Source organism: Chelmon rostratus, chromosome 23 (genome assembly GCF_017976325.1).
Source record: "Chelmon rostratus isolate fCheRos1 chromosome 23, fCheRos1.pri, whole genome shotgun sequence".
NCBI lineage: Eukaryota > Metazoa > Chordata > Actinopteri > Chaetodontiformes > Chaetodontidae > Chelmon > Chelmon rostratus.
Genome location: NC_055680.1, coordinates 5671648 through 5692585, shown reverse-complemented (window position 1 = coordinate 5692585; position 20938 = coordinate 5671648). Strand labels below are relative to the sequence as shown.

The window sequence follows — 20938 nt, the reverse complement described above, 5'->3', positions numbered from 1 at the left end:
TCTCTGTATATGTATTCAGGGCTCTGGTTGTGTGAGAGAGCAATTCACCTCAAGCAGGTCTCTGAACCTCTGAATGGAGGCATCAACCAGAACATAAATGTTGGTTTGGTCCAGGACCCGGGCTTTGGAGAATGATGGAAATATAGATGACAGAGAGAGGGAAAGAGAGACAGAACAAAAGATGAAGAGGAGGATGGACGAGTGGGAGCAGAAAAACCGATAAAGAAATAATGAGAATGTTACACTGACAGAGACATACACAACAAAAGTAAATAGAGAGTGAAGGAGAAAGAGCAGCACAAAAGTCAAGCTGTCTTTCAAACAGATGAGCACCTCAGCATTTTAGAGCTGGGCCTCCAGCTGTCACGAAATTGTAAAGTGCACGAAAACAAAAAGCAGGCTGTCACAGTGGCAAACCGCCATCCATACAGGCTGAGGGATAAAGGTCAGAAAATGATCTGTCATTGGCATAATTGCATCCGCTGAAGTTGTGTGTCGGTGGCCTGGCGTTTCTCAGATTGCTTTTCACACTTCATTCTTCCCCTGATGGAAAGGTAATCCTGAAGACACAAAAAGTTTATAGTTGCTGCTCACAGTGGAAATAGGAAGGTGGGGACGAGGGAGAGATGTACTACTTCGACTTGAGTAGAATGGGCATGTGACCTCAGCATGTTACTACACTACCTGACTTCCCAAATCCATCTGGAAAAAAAGGGCTGATTCTTTACTTGGTTTACACAAAATCATGCAAAAAAACAATATGCTAACACACTGTAATTGCAATCCTTTTGCGCCCACATTTTTTGCCTGTGTAGGCTTTATTACATTCTTTACGTTTTGTTCAATCTGTGGGGACTTGAGCACAGTTTGATTTTTTCAGTAGTCTTGCTTGACAGGAGCTACTCCAAGCGAAACAATATGGCATACAAGGAAAGTGGGCATTTCTCCACTATATTGTCACTGTGCAAAACACAGGAACTCCTAAAATGCCTGGCAGCTCAGAGTGTCCATAAACTTAAATGTTTATAGTTACACACAGAGAAACACCACATTTTAACACCACAAGGTAAGAGTGTGCTGTTTCATAATTGTACAAATACAAACATATTATAGTCTCAAGGCTCAACATACATACATACAACACAAATGCAGCTAAAAATATATTACAAGGACTGGATTACCAAACAAGTAAAAAGAGGTTAAAAACGCACCAAATTTACTCAGTGTAAACTGGTCTGTGATCATTTTATTGATTATATATTTTTGGGAAATATGCACAACTAAAAAAAAAACACATCAACTTAAATGATGAGGGTCAGCGTAAGATTTGCAACCCATCTTCCAAAAATGTTGGGACAGTGTGCAAAATGTAAATAAACACAAAATGCAATCCTGATACTGGTGAGCAACAAGACCATCACCAGGAACTGGCTGAAAAGCGACCCCCCTACACTAACAAACTGGTTGGTATTAGTAGAGGAAATTCTTTCTGTGGAAAAACTGACTCACTACTTAAGAAACAAAGCAAAGTCTTATCACCCCTTGTTTAAAGACCTGCATTACTTTGAAATGCCATCAATGCATAAGAAGTTTTTCATGTCTAAAAACTAGTGAGGAATTTTGGAGCCAAAATAATGGTATTTAAAACAATGAAACCAAACAATAAAATAACTGTTCCAAGATCAAGGAAGAGGAAATAAACACAAGAATGAAATCGTAGTACTAATTATAAAGGCCTAGTACTAGAACACTGGTTACAATGTTCATAAAACTCAAGGACTAGGATTAGTGCAGACATGACTCTGGATAAGGGGTAAGGGAAGCTCTATTAACTTTGTTGCTAGTGTTCCAAGTCTAACATTACCATCCTGGTAAGTCTGTTGCGAGGTCTCTGCTCCATGACAAGTACTTGGTCTGGTTGATTGATCTATGTGAGGAAGCTGAGAGAGACACTAATGCACATGCCAGCTGTTCTGGAAATCTCAAGCACACAAAATTAGAAGCCTTCTTATTGTATCACAGTGGTCACCTCAAAGCCAACCTTTCCTAGTCTGTTTAGCGGTGTAACTGGTTCCCAATAGCCATTAACCAGCATCTGCCTGACACGCTGATGATACTGTCATCACAGTTTCTTCCCATCTCTTCTTCCCTTTGGACCTTGTCTGCAGTGTGGGCAGTCCCTCTTCATTATCCTCCATTTACACTGTTGTTTGTTGTCATGGTCGCCATCCTTATCATCATTGTTGCAATCTTTTCCATTATCCGCCTTCATAGTGGGAAGTCACCACTGTACTATTTTGTCACCACCACCCCCTATCAGATGATTCTAGAAAATTTATTTTAATTGATTTAGTAAATGTATGTGCTAAATAAAGAAGACAGAGCATAAGCTACACCACAGACATTACTGACTTGCAGTGGATGTTACACTAAAACACCAGACATCAGCTACCAGGAAACAGATGACTTTAGTAAATGGAATATAATTTATAAGTATAATAAAAGAGCCTCTTTGAGTTGCTATGTTTAATTTGCTCAGCAGCACTGTATAATTCACTTTAAATTAACTAAGGACTAGCATTTGTACTGAAGCAGTTTATTAGCAAAGAAATGATAAACATGCCACTGATATTATTCAATCCCATCCCTGACAGCATATATCGACACATGCAGACACATGGGCCCATAGGTGTGCTGCACATACATCTAAGGTCGAGGTTTGAAGGATGGGGTTTTACATTCATTTCAACAGCAGAGAATACATGAGGGATTAAGAAAATGTGCAGGAGAAATGAAACAAGGAGAAGGGGAGAGGGTCCACATCTGTGACTATCCGTCTCTAACTGCAGATGAAAGGAAGTCGTTTGAAGTTGATGTGGTGCTATTTCTCCAATGACTCAGATTAAACACTGATGCCTGTGCCCAGCAGCACATTCATCACTTCAATGATACTTTTAGTGGCCGTTCCCGTGCTCAGGCGGAAATTAACAGCACTCTGGTGCCTTGTGTGTGCGCGAAACCTGCTCCCTCACTCATACGCATGCACACAAATAAATGCCCAATTCTGCTCACATACAAAGACATACAGGTGTTTTGGGTATGTAAAGGTTATGCTTTTCATTGCCTCTGACACTTTTTCGCACTCAGAGGACATAATGCGTTTTTTTCTTTTCAGCCTCTTCTCACTCATCAGACTCATTCATCGGAAAAGTTTAAGACTCTTAAATTATGCCATTTAAACATTATGATGAATCATTAATTTGCCAGGTTGATTATAATTAAAATGGAAGATAATGATTGTGAAAAATGTTAACCTTGTTATGGAGAAACAAAATGACTACTTGCCAGAATTTTCATCATCGGCGTCTAAATCGTGACTTGCATTTGTATGCAGGAGGGAGGCTGTGTCAAATACCTTGAAATAACTCGAAATTGCAAAAAAAAAAAATCTCAACTGGGAAATCTCTAGTTACATTTGAACCATCATTTGCAAAATAAACATAGTAAAACAAAAACAAACTACAGTTTAGAAACTGTTGATTCACCTTATTTGGACAACTACTTTATAGGTCACTGTATCATGTTTATATGATCTACACACTGTCATCTCCAAATTAAACTACTTTTTCCTCCCACAAGTGCCTGTGGGGGTTGTGTTAATTCAGTGATGTTCACTGATTTGTGACTATTTTAAACCCTGCTCACAACAGAGTAGGGTCAGAGTTTGGCAATATATGACAGATGGTTATTTACTTCCAGACGGTTTGGAATGGCCGGGTGTAGAAAGAAATCTGGCCTCTAGGGGTCTCTGTTGGGTTTTTAAGGCCCTTACTCTTGTTTAAGAATCAAAAAACATATTTCCATTTCTAATGAATGATGGCTGATGTGGGGTCAGTATTTATGCGTAGTATGTGTATGCACCATAAATTTGCCCATACAGAACATACAGTGCTTAGCAGGGTAAAAGGCTATGCAGAAGTCTGAATCAGTGTAATTTGATCATTGTGGTCCTAACCTCATGGGATAAATACCCAATAAAAGACATTTTGGTGTCTGGATAAGCGTAAATCCATCCAATTTGAGGCCTAATTAAGTGGGACTTACATAGCACACTGGGACAGTCAGTTATAAGAGACAGAAAAATGACCGGAGGCATCAACGTCTCTGGTGTCTCAGGAGAGCTCTTGATCCAATAAGGACATGGAAATGGAAATAACAGAGGGGTCACTGTGGCTTACTTCAGTATGGAAGCACATTATCAGAATATACACACACATGCATGCTTGTATACATACAGTAAGCAAGCAGAGGCTCTAGCACAAAGACAAACACCATGCCGTATGGTAAAAGAAAGAGAAATGTCGACATAAATTTGGTCAAAGGTGCAGGATTAAAGCTGCACTCAGACAGTTTTGACCTACTCCAGAGGCACCACAGCAGCTGACTGAACCTTAACCCTCAGCAAAGGATGAAATAATCATTTCACCTTCAAGAATTAGAAAATCAAGACAAATATTCATTTATGACGAGAAACAGATCATCCCTCTTATTTTAATATCACCCTGCATTATCACATCATAAGCTAGAGCAGCTATTAAACTGCCTTTAATACAATATTTCCCATAGGCATAAAAGCACAGCTTGTTGCTTCCGCTATAAACAGATACGGCTGCACACAAACATAAACTCCTATGATAAGCGGATCTCATGATCATAAAAGTGTTGGGTGCCTGTTCCTATACGGACAAAGATATGCACGAGTCACATCAGGCCATAAAACAAATTAGTCTCTGTCAGAATCCCTTCAGATGTCTTCCTGTGCATTTCCAGATTTCATGGGCAAAGCGAAAAAAAATAAAGGCTTCCTGTGATAGAGAGACAGAGAGCCATATCAGGAGGTCATCTGTGCTTCAAAAGGGAGATATATTAAATTCATTCATCTCAGTCAGTGGGAGTGCCAGTACTGTGGCTTCCATGTGATGAGGGATAGAGAGATCTCCCCCTCTCATTCGGCCTGCCTGGCTCACCGCCTTTGGAGGCATTGTCTGAGAAAATATCCCCTATAATAGAGCCAATGATTAAATAAAGACAGAGAGGTGTGTGTGCATGACTGTATTTGCGTGCGTCTCTTGCATGGATGCACATGCTAAGAACACAGTGTTTGGAAGTGGTCCTAAAGGAGAGGAAAAGAGAGGAGGGGGCTGATGAAAAAGGTTGAAAATGAGAGAGGCAGAGATGGAGAGAACATCAGCGAGAGGCCACCGGGAGGACAGAGAGGAGAGAGGGCAGGCTGCGGCCAGCCTCACATTTATCATGTGTCACCACGCCATGCTCATGCAACACTTACATTCACATACAAGATAGTTAAAGTATCTCACATACATACATACAGGGCACAAAAACAAACCATATCAACTACCACCCTTGAGGGTTATATAAACTAAATAAACTCTGCAGTGTGTGGCTGCACACACACACTGTATCGCCTAATAAAAACATATATGTTATAACACCAAAGAGAAGTTGCAGGAGAGCGGAGGAGCTAACTGTGATTCATAGCTGTTTTCATGGCAAAGTCTCCACTTTGATCGATCTGTGAATGCATTTTGCACTCCTGCGTCTCCTTGAGTCGTAAATTGGCTGTTGAGTGACAGACAGAGAGCAGGCGAGTGTGTGGAGAGGAGGAAGGTGAAGGAGACTAGGAGAGAGGCAAAGGAGAGGAGGTGGTGAAGGCAAAAGAAAGGGAAAGGAAAGATAGAAGTGAGGTCACACGGGAAATTGAACAGAAGAAATAGTTTGAGGCAGGCGGAGGTCTCAGCACCTGGTTTATTACCTTATGAAGGCAAGGTGTGGCGTGATGAGGCTGAAGGCTGTTGTCTCTGCAGCTCCAACAGCCAGGCTAACAGGAACCCGGCTGGAGCAGAAACCATCAACACGGCTCCTGAATATCAACATCTCTTGATAGTGCTAATGATGAGAAAAAAGTACAAAATACATACATTAGTGACCACTTCCCGGACATTATTCAATATTGTATCTATGATAAAAAAGTTGGATTTCTTAACTGCTTTGTACAGAAAACCGACAAAAGTGAGTTAAAATGTCAGCTCTTAAGAAATGGGCATTTATACATAAAAAGAGTTACTTAACTGCAATTACAGCCCGTTCTGCCACGTTAATGTGTCCCAGAATCACTTCATTGCACTTAATACTGCGTGGGAGTGACCATGCAAAGAATGATGTGTGTAAGAGTCTGAGCTGCGCTTTAAGAGCAGGAAGGTGAGAAGGACGCAAATGCTACAGTCTGGCTACTGTGGCGCTGGTGACAATTTGCCAGTAGACTTTCAATTTATGACTTTATTCTGCCGCTGATTCCATTTGCACAGAGAAGGCTGCATTCCCTGGCTGATACCTAATTCTGTGACAAATTCAGAGCTGGTGGGATCTTGGGGGACTAATAAATGGGTTTCCAAGCTGTCAGTATTGTTGTGTTGACACTGCATCTCACAGCACTTCACCAATTTCCCTGGATTGTGCTTTTCACCGCAGCAACTAGGTATGGGTTCGCCAGTGTCAGAGCTAGTGAGGTGTATTCTGATGTAAAAGTCCTCTTTTGCTTATTCATACTGCATCCCGTCAGTGCCGCCTTCTATAGCTTATCTAGCACTATTCCATTGGTCCTCTTCATCTCTCTCATCTCTATTTCACTCTTCTCCCATTCATCTCTCTTTTCAAGTCATAACTTCTGACTCATTTCTGTTGGTAGTGTATGAACTACTTGTCTCTATTCATTTTATTTATTGTGCATGTATACACTACATTATATAAAGGGAAGAAATACGGAAGCTAAAACACACTGCATTGTAAGGATATGGCATGTGCCCTATTGCTCTGAGCCACCAGGACACGCCACAGTCGCATTTTTACCCCTGTTGACTTCTCCCCTCTTCTTCCTCATTTTATCCTCCCTCCCTTCTGCTTTCTCTCCTTGCCCTGTGACTGAACCCAGTGTGTGGACTGACGGTGATATTGGCTGTGTGGGTGACAGGCCCGTTGGTGTGATATCTGAAGGGGAGAAAAACAGATCAGCGTCTCTTTACTTAACACCCTTCCTCCTTCACCAGCCGTTAATGACGGGAGGACTGACTAGAGATACTGTAGCAGGGAATGTTATTCATTTATTGGTGGTGGTGGCTATCTCTCTTCTAAGGCCTTTTGAGTTCAAGGTGTCTAAGAAATTCCATAAATAACAATAATAAAAAAACTAATGTAAAAGGAAATTCTTCAGATTCTGGATGTTTGAAAGTCATGACTCTGATTACTCTTATGGTTGAATCTCTCCCATTACATACAGTGTCTGCCAGACTCTCATACACAAACTGTGAACCAATGACTCGACATGACCTACTCTCTGCATTCCTCTGCATGTAAGTACAAAATAAACCTCTGGTTCAATGACTCGAACACCTTCGCAACATAGCTTAGATATCACTATGAACTGTAGCCTTGCATGTCGATGCAACAAAAACTTATTATCACAAAAGAATGACAGTGACTTAATTAACTTTACATATACCTTAACAAGTGGATTCATTCCAACGTGTATCAAACAATGGTTTGTCAACAAAGTGATGCAACAATGACTGATTTTCTTATTTAAAATGAATTCCATTTGGAATAACAATTGATTCATTGGTATATTAAGAGTGATCTTGGGGTGAGCAGCTTTAGATAGGAAGACCAAATAAAAACTCTCGTTGGGCCATGAAGGGGATCTTCTTGAATAGCTCCCCTGCTCTCCTGCTGTCCTCATCCTGCCTCACCCCAACCTCAGCCATCGATCAGGAACTAAGCGCCGTCTTTAATTGGTTGGATGAGGTCGATTGCCCGTGCAGACAGCGAAAGGCCCTTAGGGGTATTGGAGAGCCTGGAATGTGTGTGTGTGTGTGTGTGTGTGAGTGAGTGAAAACACTGGGATCCCTTCAGACTCTCTCTTAGGGCAATCATAGTAATGAAGTGAAAATCTGTGGTTCAGAAAGTCATTGACCCACTGATTAACTGACAACTCAAGGAAACAACTTGAAGCACAGTTTCTTTCTCAGCCCAATGAAAAAAATGCTCCATTTGGTGATTTTTCCTTGTGTTCGTCTTCTGTGGGTAGTTTCTGAATTGGTCAATCTGGGTGTACAGTTTGTGTACTCTGTTACTAGAAAGTGTATGTAAATTCATGCAAAGACAGCGAGAGGAAGCTAACTCGCTGACAGGAAAAGCAGATGTTTGCAGTGATCTGCTGTCACTACAGTAATTCTGTATCACTTTGAAGTAAGCAGACTCTCACATCTTTTGTCATTATACACAAATGCCCTATTTGCTTTTAGTGAGAAGAATCTGTCATTTTTATCAATACCATCAGCAACACCTACACATTTATGTAACAAAAAACAAGAGTAATAGAACTGCTTTTGTATTAAGTAGTGATTGTGAATGTGGCTCAGTCAATAGCCAGTGCAGGGCTACAGAATTCCTCATGCAGATTAAAGACCCAATTGATAAAATGTATCTTGACTGACACCACATAGCACACGTTGGTAAGCTTGTCTTAGCAATATCCTCTAGCTCAAAGCTTTGCTCTTTCCCTTTTCTGCTGTGATGAGTTGTCTATCTTTCATCTGCTTTAAATTCGATTCTTAATCTAAACTTCCACTCAACACTTTGCTTTGCATTTTCTACGGGCAGGAAAATATTCTATTCTATAATAAGAAAAACACAAATGTGTCTCATGTAGAAAATTAAATTAAAATTAGTTCTAGAGAATGAGTTGAAACTCGCTAATCCGACACATGAGTTTCCTCCCTGTGGCACCTTGTGTAATGATGGTAAACTGATCTCATGGACGATCTGATTGCTTCCAAACTTTTAAAAGACAAAACAAAAAGAACAAAAAAAAAAACCAAAACCCACAAAACCAAATAATTGAAGAATAAACACAGTTAAGTACTGAAATAATAAATAAACAGTATATGTAAGAATAGCTCCGCATATGGCATTTACTCTGTCAGAGCTGATCTAAGACTGGCCTGGCCTCGTAGATCGGACGTACATGTCAAACCTAACACGAGCAACTGAAAATGCAGTGCATCTGGGAACACACTATTTTAAATCCCAGTTGCAATTTGGCTATTATGACTTTCTAGATTACAGAGCCGTTACTGGTCTGCACAAAATAGGGCCAAGGACAGTCAGCACACATTAACTTTGTAGATTCTGCCCCGTTTTGTAAAAGGTTTCTGAAGTATTACGGGGTCTGTCTCATGAACAAAAACACTTCCAGTTGTACGATCGCAATTATCAATAACTACTCATTATCTCATTTTTGGATTTTTAAACAGGACCATTTTACTCCTCTGACATGTACCCAATGTGAGGCCCTCTGGAAAATACTGTGGAGAGACAACCAAGACCAACTGCTTCTCGTACTTCTGACATTTGTTAGCCTGTAAAGAGTGTCTAAATAACAGCTATTGGCACTCAGGTAGCATTTTAATTCAAAAGTGAGTCAGAGTCTGAATGAAGTAGATGGACAGTCTGCATGCTGCTGCTGATGAGTCCCTTCTGATGTAAACTCGGGGTCAGACTAGTAAAAGCCTTGACACACACACAAAAGTTTAAAAAATGGACAATCTGAATGTAATTTAGAAGTTTGTGCTGAAATCTGAGTGCAGCATGTTTGACCACGACTGTAATTTGCAAAGGTCAGTCATTAGATGTGACGTTCAGAGTTGATTAGGATTTTATAAGACTTGTGGATTTCCAGCCTAATAAACTGTACTATGGATGAGAAAATAAATCCACAACAGTCAGTCCCATTGATTTACCATAGCTCTAACTGGGTTTACTTTTGGGCTTACTTCCCAACTCTGCCTCAACTATCTATTTCATTCTACAGTTGTGTGAAAATGAAATTTAATAAAAAAAATAAATCTGCAAAACAGTGAAAAATTAAGACCTCTAATTACTACATTTAATACTGCAATGCTCTATATGCTTTTTTACAGACTTTTAAAGGACCCTCAGTGCGTTGACTCCCTACATGGGCGATATTTGTCTTACTTGTGGTGAATCTGTGAGGTGTGCAAGTACATTTCCTTCCAGGCCAGGCAGCAGTGGCAGAGGTTTTGCTTGCTGGAGATCACGTAGTCCTTAAAGATCCTGTCCAGAGAGATGCTTTGGAAGCACAGGCGAATGATCTCATTACTCATCTGCAACACAGCAGAAAACAAACACTGTCTCACACACTTGTCACAAATAATGAGCTTCGGGGGACCAAGTTACAGACACTGAGATTTACATTTATTACACGCTCAAGTGCTGAGCTATAATAACAAGTCACTGTTATACAAAACCTTGGATACGAAGTAGAATACAGTACAAAGTCATTAGCTATAAAAAGGGGACAAACAGCAAGCAAAACCAAGGTATTAGCTTATTCATTACTCGCTCCAGAGCACACGTTTTGGATTTTATAAAGCTCAGCTGAGGAGACAGAAGTATTATACTGGTTTGAGTGGACTGGCTCAGTGTGACTTCTGGCTCCGGGTCCAGTATGGTCCACTGAGAGACTCAACTTCCTTTGTAAGTGGCTGACATGATGAAAACTACCACACAAACTACACATGAAAGGCAACCCAAAATGAAAACGACAAAGTAACTTAACTGGGAAAACATGGATAAGAACTTTCACAAACACAAATGTCCAAAAAACATGTTGAAATATTGTCTAATAGCATTCATTTAAAAAAAAAAAAAGGCGCCATCAGTGACAAAAAATATTAGGTTCTACTATACTACAACTTCACAACAAAAACACAAAAAAGGAAAAGCTTAAAGGAAGCTACACTGATTTCATTCCTCAGCCAACAGAGTCTTGGAACCATGTTTGAGATGTGACATAGGTTGAAGTCTTCAGCCTCTGTGTACTCTCTGTAATTCCAGTCAAAATGGAAATTCCATTAAAATTAGTCGCAAAAAATGAAAGGGATCATTCTATGACAGCTTAGATCTGGTACCTCTTGACTTTCATACCAAAGGTCACATATGGCATTGACTTAAATTGACAGACCTTAAACTTACTTTACACTTGAGGCCTTGCTGTGTAACACTTTGCTTGAACTGAATATTTGATCACATTCATAAGTTTAAAGCCGCAGATTGAAGTAGTTAGTTGCATATATATCCCCTGCAGGTTCAGTCTAACCGCCAGATGTGGGCTGAGCAGGGCTACGCACATCTGTATCAATTCAAAAGGGGACGCTCACACATGCATCCTCGTGGGCACGCGCACACACACATATGCATGCATATCACATAAATACACAAATCCCAGACACACACACACACACACACACGCAGGTGTGGCTTTATAACACAGAGGGAAAAAAGGGTAAGGTTTAAAGTGAGTGTAATTCAAGCAGGCGCACATTTCATAAAAGCCCCTATTTGATGTGCTGGGTGTCAGTCAAGCATGCAGTCTGTGACACACACACACACACAGGTAGGAGGTTATAAGAGAGGAGGAAGCGAGGCGGAGGAAGGAGAGGGTGTAATTATTGAGGATGATGTGTATAGAGGCCTATGTGGAATGACAGCTTCCCTTTCATTTCTCTGATCACTGGTTTAATCCTGACAGAGCTACAGCGGGCCACGGAGCTGCTCTGTCTGCCTGCCTGGGCTCCAACACACTGCCTCTACATCTGTGTGTGTGTACTCGCACATCTGTGTGTGTGTGTGTGTGTGTGTGTGTGTGTGTGCGCGGCAGGATGACACAAAGTAAATGTAGGTGTGCGCATCTCTGCATTTGCTTGTGTCAAAATATCACTGTTTTTTGTGTGCGCCTGTGTGTTTTTCTGTTTATGTGTGTATGTGCGCGTGCGGGATGTGTAAGAGTGTGTGTGTGTGAGTGCTAACCACCCAGGAAAATGTGTTGTACAGGCTGATTGCAGTGGCAAGCAAATGCTACTTTTAATGAAGGAGGGGGAGAGAGGAGAGGGAAACACAGGAAATTAAATTGATATGTAAATGACGGAAATTCTCATTTGAGCTGAAGGTTGAGAGTGCTACAGCATTAACCAGCTTATGAGTTAATAATGATTTTTTTTCCTCCCTCCCTCCCTCCTTTCCTTTTCAGTCTGACTCCCTCCCTCTCTCTCAGAAAAAAGGATGGGTAGGAGAGGGAGGAGAGTGGAGATGAAGACAACATATGTCCCTGAATCTTAATTCTCCAGAGATTTCCCCCTAAGCTCTTGTATAATCAGTTTCCTCAGAATCTGGACCTCTTCAAAAAGCATGCATTACAACAGGCCAGTCTTGATTTTTAAAGTACATATCCACTGGACTTTCTGTTCTCCCCTCTTTTCTAACTGCACATCTCATGTTTTTCCCTCTGTAAAACCAACCAGATGGTGTTGAATATATCTCAGATGGACATGAAGGAGACGAAGGGTGTCGGACAGCTTGTAATAGTGGTGTAGCTCCGTGTAGCGGGGAGTAACAAAACAAAGACAACATCAGCTGCAGCTACAGAGAGCACCAGAGGCAAATGACTGCAGAATGATCACTGCAGCTATTATCAACCACTAGGGTTATTATTTTCTCTCCCCTCTTTTTGGTATTAGCTGGAACGAAATAGCTCAGTCAAAAGTCCTTGCCCTGCAGCCTTCAGTGATTGGAAAATGATATGAAACCAGACATTGTGTTCCCCAGTGCAAAAAGAGAAGAGGAGGGGAAAGAAAGAGAAGAAACACAAAGCTGCAACAAATGAAGAAAATGGTTGAGGCCCTGCAGGAGAGAGAGGGGGCAGTGGCAAGTCACACACAGACACACACAAACTTACCACGCAGACTCACACAGTCACAGATGTGCACACACAGAGAGAACACACAGCAGGACACATTAAGTGCATGCATTACACATCACACACACATAAAAGGACACAGACAACCACACATGCTACCATGACACAAATGGACTCTGATTAGAAAGTGTTAGCCAAAAAACATCAGACACAAATGGAAACCACATCAGTGATCTGGCTCTGCTCCAGAAAAGGAGAGAGCCTTGATGGAATCCTTTTTTTCCTGCAGAAAATAAACATGACATTTTCCATCTCTAGCGTTTAATACAACTGGAGGGGGAAGAAAGCCTCCTAACCATGAGAAGTGAGCAGCGCTGCAGGAGAGCCCGTGGTTATCTGAGCTGTATAAAACATAGCAAGCCACAGGTTTCCAAGTTCTTCCATGTCCAGTGACAACATGCACCACTGCAGAGAAAGCAGGTTGGTAAACACAAAAAAAAGTACACCAAGACACATACATATTTGCACAATTATACTGCAAGATCGTTACACACATGCAGTCCAACATTACATGCATACATCAAGGTCAGCGGTCACCAGCTGGCCTACTCAGCACAGACAGGATGCCTTTATCGACAACACAGTCTCAGCAAAGCACTTAAATTGCTGTAAAATATCTTACCACCACCTCAGTTATGAGAAATAATGAATAAGTGAGTAAAACGACTCAGAGGGCACAGAAAAGCCTTTCATGGCACCACTGAAGAGCACTGAAAAATGTGAAAACATGAAGCCAGACACTGGAGATGTAACCAGATGTGAGACGCTCATGCCAGGGATGCTGATTTAGGTCACAAAGCCATCACACCATTCAGCATATTTGCTCTCTTCTCAAACTTGGTAAAACATTTCAGCATGATTAATGAAATTCTACAAAGTCCATGGTGGACAAACCAGCAATAGTGCACTGCATTGTCCTTGGGTAAAGGTACACATTAATGGCACTTCAATCATTCTCAAACAAGCGCCACCCTAACAGTGCTTGGGCTGCCAGATCATTTCAGCCACATCCACACTTATAATTACACCAAATTTTTTGTTTGAGCCAGTAAGCCTTAATGTATTATCAAAGGAATAAGCGAGAGAGTGAAACAGGGCAGAGAGGAAGAAGATGAGGAAGATGTTGAAATAGAGGGACACATAAAAGACTAAAAGACAAAGACAAGTCATGCAACAGGGCAGCAAATGATTGTAACAATAAGGGTTCAGAACATAATTATTTAAGGTTAAACATTTTCCCCTCAGCCTGCGGAGCTGTCAATAGAAATGAAAAGAGCTGTGGTAATGAAAATAGTGAAGGGGCCTTTTATTCAGCGCATTCACTCTCATGTTATTGTAACTCTGATGCCTGAACAACCAGGATGAGTGGGAGTGGGCTTCAGTAATGATGATGCCTTATCAGAACAAGACAAAAACCTAATCCGACTGGAGAGCCGATCTTCAACTGAAAGGACATTCTGACAGCCAAAGGTTATCTGTTAATGCTGCTCTACTGACTTATCTGTGGAAAACACGATTGCTTTTGTGTGAAGTAGTATGTCTATTAATTGTCTACAACAAAGATGTTTGAAATATTCAGGCTGGATCTTTGGACAAGGATGCGTAAATGCAGCATGTAAGTATGAGATTCTCTGTGAGAATAATGGGAGTTAAAGACAGACAGCGCAAACAAAGTTTAAGCAAAGAAATCATGGTGAAATGCAGGTCCCTCACACAAGGGAACAGTGCACAGTGCAGTGAACGTCAGTTGAGTTGATCCAGATGATGCAAGTGAGACTGACAGTGCGTCACATCTTAGGAGCAACTTGCCACCAGCTGAAGCCACTTGGTATCGCTTCAGCTGGGCTAGCTCTTCATAGGGCTCCCTCAATATGGAGAGGTAGGGCAGGTTTGGGCAATCCCAGGCATAACATATACGCAAAGAATAGAATTAAAATCTGAGTACACAAAGTGTTCACTTACACAGCAGCAGGTAACGGTAATGCGTAACCATCCATCTCAAAAATCTCTTTTTTCTGTACACTCTTTCCTCCTGTATGTACACTTGTACGCAGACTTCACAAATCACTGTTTTCCGTTTCCTGTCTAGCTACATTCAATGAACTCAAAACACTGCCTTCATTGTCATGTATACAGCAAGGTAACTGTGTTGGATTTGAGAATTAGCCAGTGTCGTCAGTCACAGAGTGCCTAAATTCCACATCCAAGCAGGTGCTGTTGGGCAGAGTTGACCCTGCAGTGTTAAATGGATTGTTTAGCTGGCTAAGCCAACTCAGAGCTGTAAAGCAGACTGGATAAAGCCTCAATATTCTCTGTTTGCCCATAATTTATCATATTGTGCCTCATGGTGGCTTTTTACCAGCCAATAAGCTGTGCAAGCCGAAGCTATGTGCTGTGCCAGACTGCACAATGCTCCAAGCCACACCTTGCATGCAATTTTAATGGTAAGAAAAAGCACAGGTAACTTATCTGAAATGACCATCGCCACTGTTAAAGTAAGTCAATGGAGCAGAAGCTTTGCAATTCCAGGAATGAAGGGTGCATGTGTGTTTCATAAACTTCCCGATAGCAGCTTCCAGAATACACCACTTTGTTTATACAGTACGACTGCAGTACATTTGTTAGTTTCTGCATGTTACATTTAATCTTATAATGGCAGTAGGGACGAAATTTATCAATAACATTTTTATGAGATCAAGATGTGTCCTGTCACACAAAACATTTAGTGGCCTCTGCAACTGCAGTTACAGCTCTAGACTAACTGTGTGATGGACCTTTTAAAGACACTGTTACACATTGTTCACGGATCTGCAGATTCTCTGTAACTGTATCACCTCATAAAAAACCTGATATTCTGCACGATAATCTTTGCCTGGGTACAGATCTTTGAATCCACCCACTCCACCAGATCAACCGATTCACCTGGCAGTATGACATGAAACAGCCGTTTCTCGGCTAAAAAAGCAGTCAATCCAATGAGCACCATGAGAGGACCAACAATAATGCAATCAGCGCCTTGGGCAGGACTAATGCCATTGTCAAACTGTTATCAAGCTGTGCACCTGAACCAAGGAGCAATAACAATGGCAAACCACTATAGACATAGACTTTGCCACCAAGACTTTTATAAATTGATTAAAAGTGCCAATACTCTTAAATCCAAACAGAACTCTGTTCTGAATTTATTGCCTGATATCAGACAGAATTGTCAACTCAGTGAAATGAGTGGCTTCAAAGGTCAGGAACCTGACAACGCGGATACATTGGTCTCTCGTGATTTAAAAGGAAAATCGAATCCCACTCACTGATAGAAGTTTGTTAGAGCGGAGGCAATGTCAGACCAATGATGGAAGCAGAGTGTACTGACAGTTCCATCTGATATCAGGCAATGATAATCTTGATCTGCTTGACCTTTGGCTTTTGCAGCTACTGGCTGATGTGCCCAACAGATTGGCACAGCAGCTCTTCCAGAAGCCCATCTCTTGCAGGAAACCAGATTTATCCCTCATCCTTATCATTTTCTGGGAATTCAGAAGCTCCTCGGTGTAAAGTGATGGAGGAAAGGGGAGATGAAGATGTAAAGACAAACTGCATAGGACAAAGGGAGCTAAGAAAGGTTCAAATTATGTTCAAAACAGGACACAATGAAAGTAAAGGTCTGGATTGGAAGAGGATGTTTAGAAATGGAAGATGATGGAGGTACAAAGAGCCAAAGACTAAAAACTATGAACAATGTGTACAGGTGAAGGTGAGAGGTGGTGAGCCCAATGCCTCATTAAATAAAAACTCTAAAGAGTCAGAGTCAGGAAGCAGATGCTGGAGCTTCAATGGTTTTTGAACAGAGAATCACAGATCAAAAGATAAAGTCTGTGTGACCTTTTAGACAGCATCCCCAGAGAGACGAATGGAGAGACAAAGGCACCCACACACACACACACACATACACACACACAGCCCCTTAGGCTCACTCTCCACTCTCTGTACCAGCTTCTTGTCCAGGCTGGCCTCCTCAGGGCTGTGCTGTAGGCCCTCCTTTGGGATGTCGAGAACAGTGTTGTCCACCTCCTTACACACATTATCTGTGCAAAAATAATATAATACGAAACATCACACAAGCCACATTCGGACCTTCACTGGATTACGCTCTGGTGTGAGATCTGCAAATCATGAGGGAAAAAAAGGTTTGTGTTCTCCTTAAAATACAGCAGATGCAGTAAAGTCATATATATCATGTCAAGAGAGCACTGCTCTCTGAGGTTTTTATGCCTACAAAGTGCAAGAATAGGAACTGTATAAAAGAGTGGAGAGTACTGGGAGAGTGGCACACTTATAGGTCTTCTGTGTCTACAAAGCACAGGGAAAACAGCTGTTAAGTTACATGGAATGAAATATGCAACTCACTCTCTGCACTGACATCAAATGGATTTCAATCTGCAACCCTCAGCGGAAGAAATCAAGTGTTTACAACTTTACCAGCAATGGTGGTCCTCCACTCCACCACATATGCAGCATGTACCACTTAGGATATGAAAATAACATCGTATTCTGACATGAATGAAACTAATAGTCATATATGAAGAGGTTGCACATGAATGAAAGCAGAGGGGAAGAGTGTGTAAGGTCTTAAGGATAATGAGGGACTTCACAGGCCAGTGTGTTGGTGAGACCACAGCTTCCTGTTATCGGTTTTCACTGAGGAAACAGTTAGGATCAGCATAAAGAAGATAGCTGGGCATCATCAAAAAAACACTTTCATACCCAGTGGCAACAACATGCAACCCTCCATTAGCCTTTAAACAGAGGAGCTAAACATGACAAGGACAGGAAACGGTGGAGGAAAAGAGAAAATAATGAAGCGACTCAGAGCACAGAAGGTGAGCAAAACAGCAAAAAGCACATAATATAAATCTGTGCAGGGTCTTTAGCCAGCCAGTGGATACTGTTTTGTTCCCATACCTATTTAATGTGTACGTTTCAATGTGTGTGCCTATGTACTATGGTCACTTGACCTTTGTGAGGCTGAAGCAAATGGACAAAGACAAAGTGATTGAGGTGCAGCCTTGCTCAGAGCCAAATAAGTGCTTTGCATGATTGCTACCACTCAGGCTGACATGGGAGTGAAATCTGTACACCCAGGAGCTATAGTATTACCTGTGTTCTCCATTTACATACATATTTATGCTTTGCAGTCACAGGGGGCAAATCATTGTGACTTCATTGTTACTGAATCTGGAAAGTTTAGAATAAAGTTTCTAGAAAGCAAAAAAAAATGTTTACCCCACAGGCATGATTTCAGAGTATAGGAATTTGAAATCCTTGAAAGGCCTTTGATTGTTGGTGCATTGACTGAAATGATATTGCAAAATGAGAATTTGCAGGGGGCTGAGGGAATGAAAAGGATTTCTGTCAGGATTATCCAATCTTTGTCTGATTATCCGGGAAACATGGAGCTCTGTCAGGTAGACGAGGCTGTAATTGTGGGTGTGCAGTTTCTGTTTACGACCAGTGTGGTGTGTATGGAGTGTGTGTTGCTTCTTAAAAAAAGCAGTGGCGTTTTGTACGCTGATTGAGATAATTAGCATGAGAATTGAACCATCACAACTTACCAGTATGCTGTGTGATTACCCCTGTGTGTCTCTCAATTCAACTAGTCCGTCAGCGTTTACCTTTCGGGCTTTACGAACAACAGAGAGCATCTCTTTGGCTGCAACATGAAAGCACAGGTCCAAATTGTCGAAGTGCCTGTTGTTCCACATGAAGCAGATCAATGGCTGCCTGTCAAACTGACATTTTCTGAAGAGGATAGCACCATAACCTTTATTGTGATGAACTCTCCCTTCAACAGGAAATGTTCTGTGCATAGGACAGAGAAATTTTTAGGTAGTTTTAGTGAAACTCATGAAAAGTGCTGCTGCCGAGGAAGCTTTGGGCTGAGACATGGGATCTACAGGACTGAAAGAAGGAATAAGAAACGATGTCAAAGGTTCAGCTACAATAGTATGATGATGGATTTGCAACTGCAGAGGAAGGGGTCAAATAGAGGTCTACATAAAATTTGTCTAGTTACATTTATTCGTGTAGCCCAATATCACATGCTGCACAATTTCTCAAAAAACTCAAGCAGCCAACTGCAGCTGACAGTAGAAAGTAGCTGGAGTCAGCAGAGCAAACATCAGACTACAAGCTCCAGAACAGAGCTGAACTTCAGGTGGAAGTGAGCAAATGTTAATAGAGGTGATGAATATCTGTGGGTAGTTAATGTTCAACTGAGGAAATCCATAAACATCTTCTTTATAGGAGTGAAGAGAATTTTTTTTTAGAACTAAAACCAGGTTTAGTATCTATTAATGGGCTACTGTCTCCTTCACTTCTACTGAGGTACTCACCTGTGAGGCTGGCAAGATAGCGGTACATGTTGGTGGTGTAATTGTCCTTGATGCTCTTTTCCCAGTAGGTGCTGAAGGCAACCAAAGGGGCATGCAAACAGGTCACCCTGCTCAGCTGTGGGTGGGGTCGCCCTGCGCTGAGCCAAACTGTATGGCCGCATCAAACGTCTCCTCTGTGATTACAGTCTCTGACACACGGACGTAGTAGGCCAGCTGCTCTGCCACCTGTCCACGTAAAAGAGTGAAGCAGAGGAGAAATGAATCAGAGTGGCGGTGAAGAGAGGCAGAGGTATGAAAGGGAACACGGGGATAAAAGGAAGGATGTGAAAGAATGAAAGACAAGACAGAAAGGGCAGTGGAAAAATGGGGAAACGAGAAATTGGAAATTAGAAAAAGGGAAGAAATGGAAATGAGTGCTGAGAGAAAGAGAAGCACAAGAGAAATGAAAGAGTGAAGTAGAAAAGGGAGACAGGGGAAAGACAAAGAGCAAGATCATAATGGCTATGAAAAATTTCCAAAAGGCGCAATACACACAGAGACACCCTGAAATACATAATTAAATTGTGGCATTCAGTGATTCCCTTTTGTGATCTCTCCAAAGCAGAAAACCACTGCAGCCATGAAATAGGAGACATTTTTATTAATTCCTGTGGGTCTCTTTAGATGCAGCTCACTTGGTATTCGGGGACATCATTACCAAAATCTACAAAAGCTCTTATCAGTTACAATACTGCATAGCACTGCTCCTGTGTGTGTAGGGGTGTGTGTGTGTCTTTGACGAGGCTTGGCAGCAATCTCTGCTTCACATCTTTTGGCTTCTGAGGAGAATGGGCAGTCCAGCTTTTCTACAGTGTTTTTGACATTTCCATTAGTCAGGATGAAAGCTAAACAGGTATCAGACAAGCTGGACAAGGCTGCATAAAGCGCCTGAACAAAGGCATGTGAACGCCTCTCTCTGATGGGGACATGCAGGTACATGCATACCGAACTAACCACACATAGCCAATTAAAAAAACACAACTAAACATAATTTCGTCCCTCTCTACGTCCAGCCACTATTTTCTCTATCAAAATTTGTTCGTTACTTGAAGTGACTCAGGAATTAAGCCGCCCTCCCCCCCTTGAGATTTTCAATGTCAGAACATTCATTATAGGGCTCAATGGGGCACAACTCTTTCATTAAGGGCTCCATAACACATGTCTCACTGGGGTTCAGTCGTTATCCATCGGTGCAGCACTCCAGTGCAGCTACATTTGGTTAAGGGGGAGCGTCTGCTGTACCTGTGAGGGCACAGAGGACTCCAGCTGCCATGGCTGTGATGGAGGTGTCCTTGGTGGAATAACGCAGTTTCCTTTTTCCGTCCTTCAGCCACTCCTTGTTATACGAGGAATGATCCACAGAACTAATAGCAGCTTCCGCTGGATGGTGTGTGCAAGGACAAGAGAAGACAAAAAGGTGGTTATTCAGCTGCGATAAAGTCAACATGCAACCATGCACGCCTCAGAAGAATGGCAGGAAAGGTTTGTGCAAATACCACCCAATGTCATGTATGCCCCAATTATAACGATGTATATCATAATTGGAGAAGGCTGTGTTCTAACTCTGTGAAGCCCCCCAACCCCCCAACCCACCTGGCCCCAT

General features: G+C 41.7%; 1 protein-coding gene across 1 annotated transcript in view; it reads right to left on the bottom strand.

Annotated features, from left to right (window-relative positions):
* dnah2 (dynein, axonemal, heavy chain 2) overlaps positions 1-20938 on the bottom strand; it is a 212666-nt gene extending 191728 nt beyond the window's left edge. The window contains exons 1-5 of the mRNA XM_041965689.1: positions 20929-20938; positions 20578-20715; positions 19297-19443; positions 16895-16989; positions 10111-10259 (exon numbers count right to left, since the gene is read on the bottom strand). Of these exons, the coding sequence (XP_041821623.1) occupies positions 10111-10259; positions 16895-16989; positions 19297-19443; positions 20578-20715; positions 20929-20938 (539 nt within the window). The remainder of the gene's footprint in view (positions 1-10110; positions 10260-16894; positions 16990-19296; positions 19444-20577; positions 20716-20928) is intronic.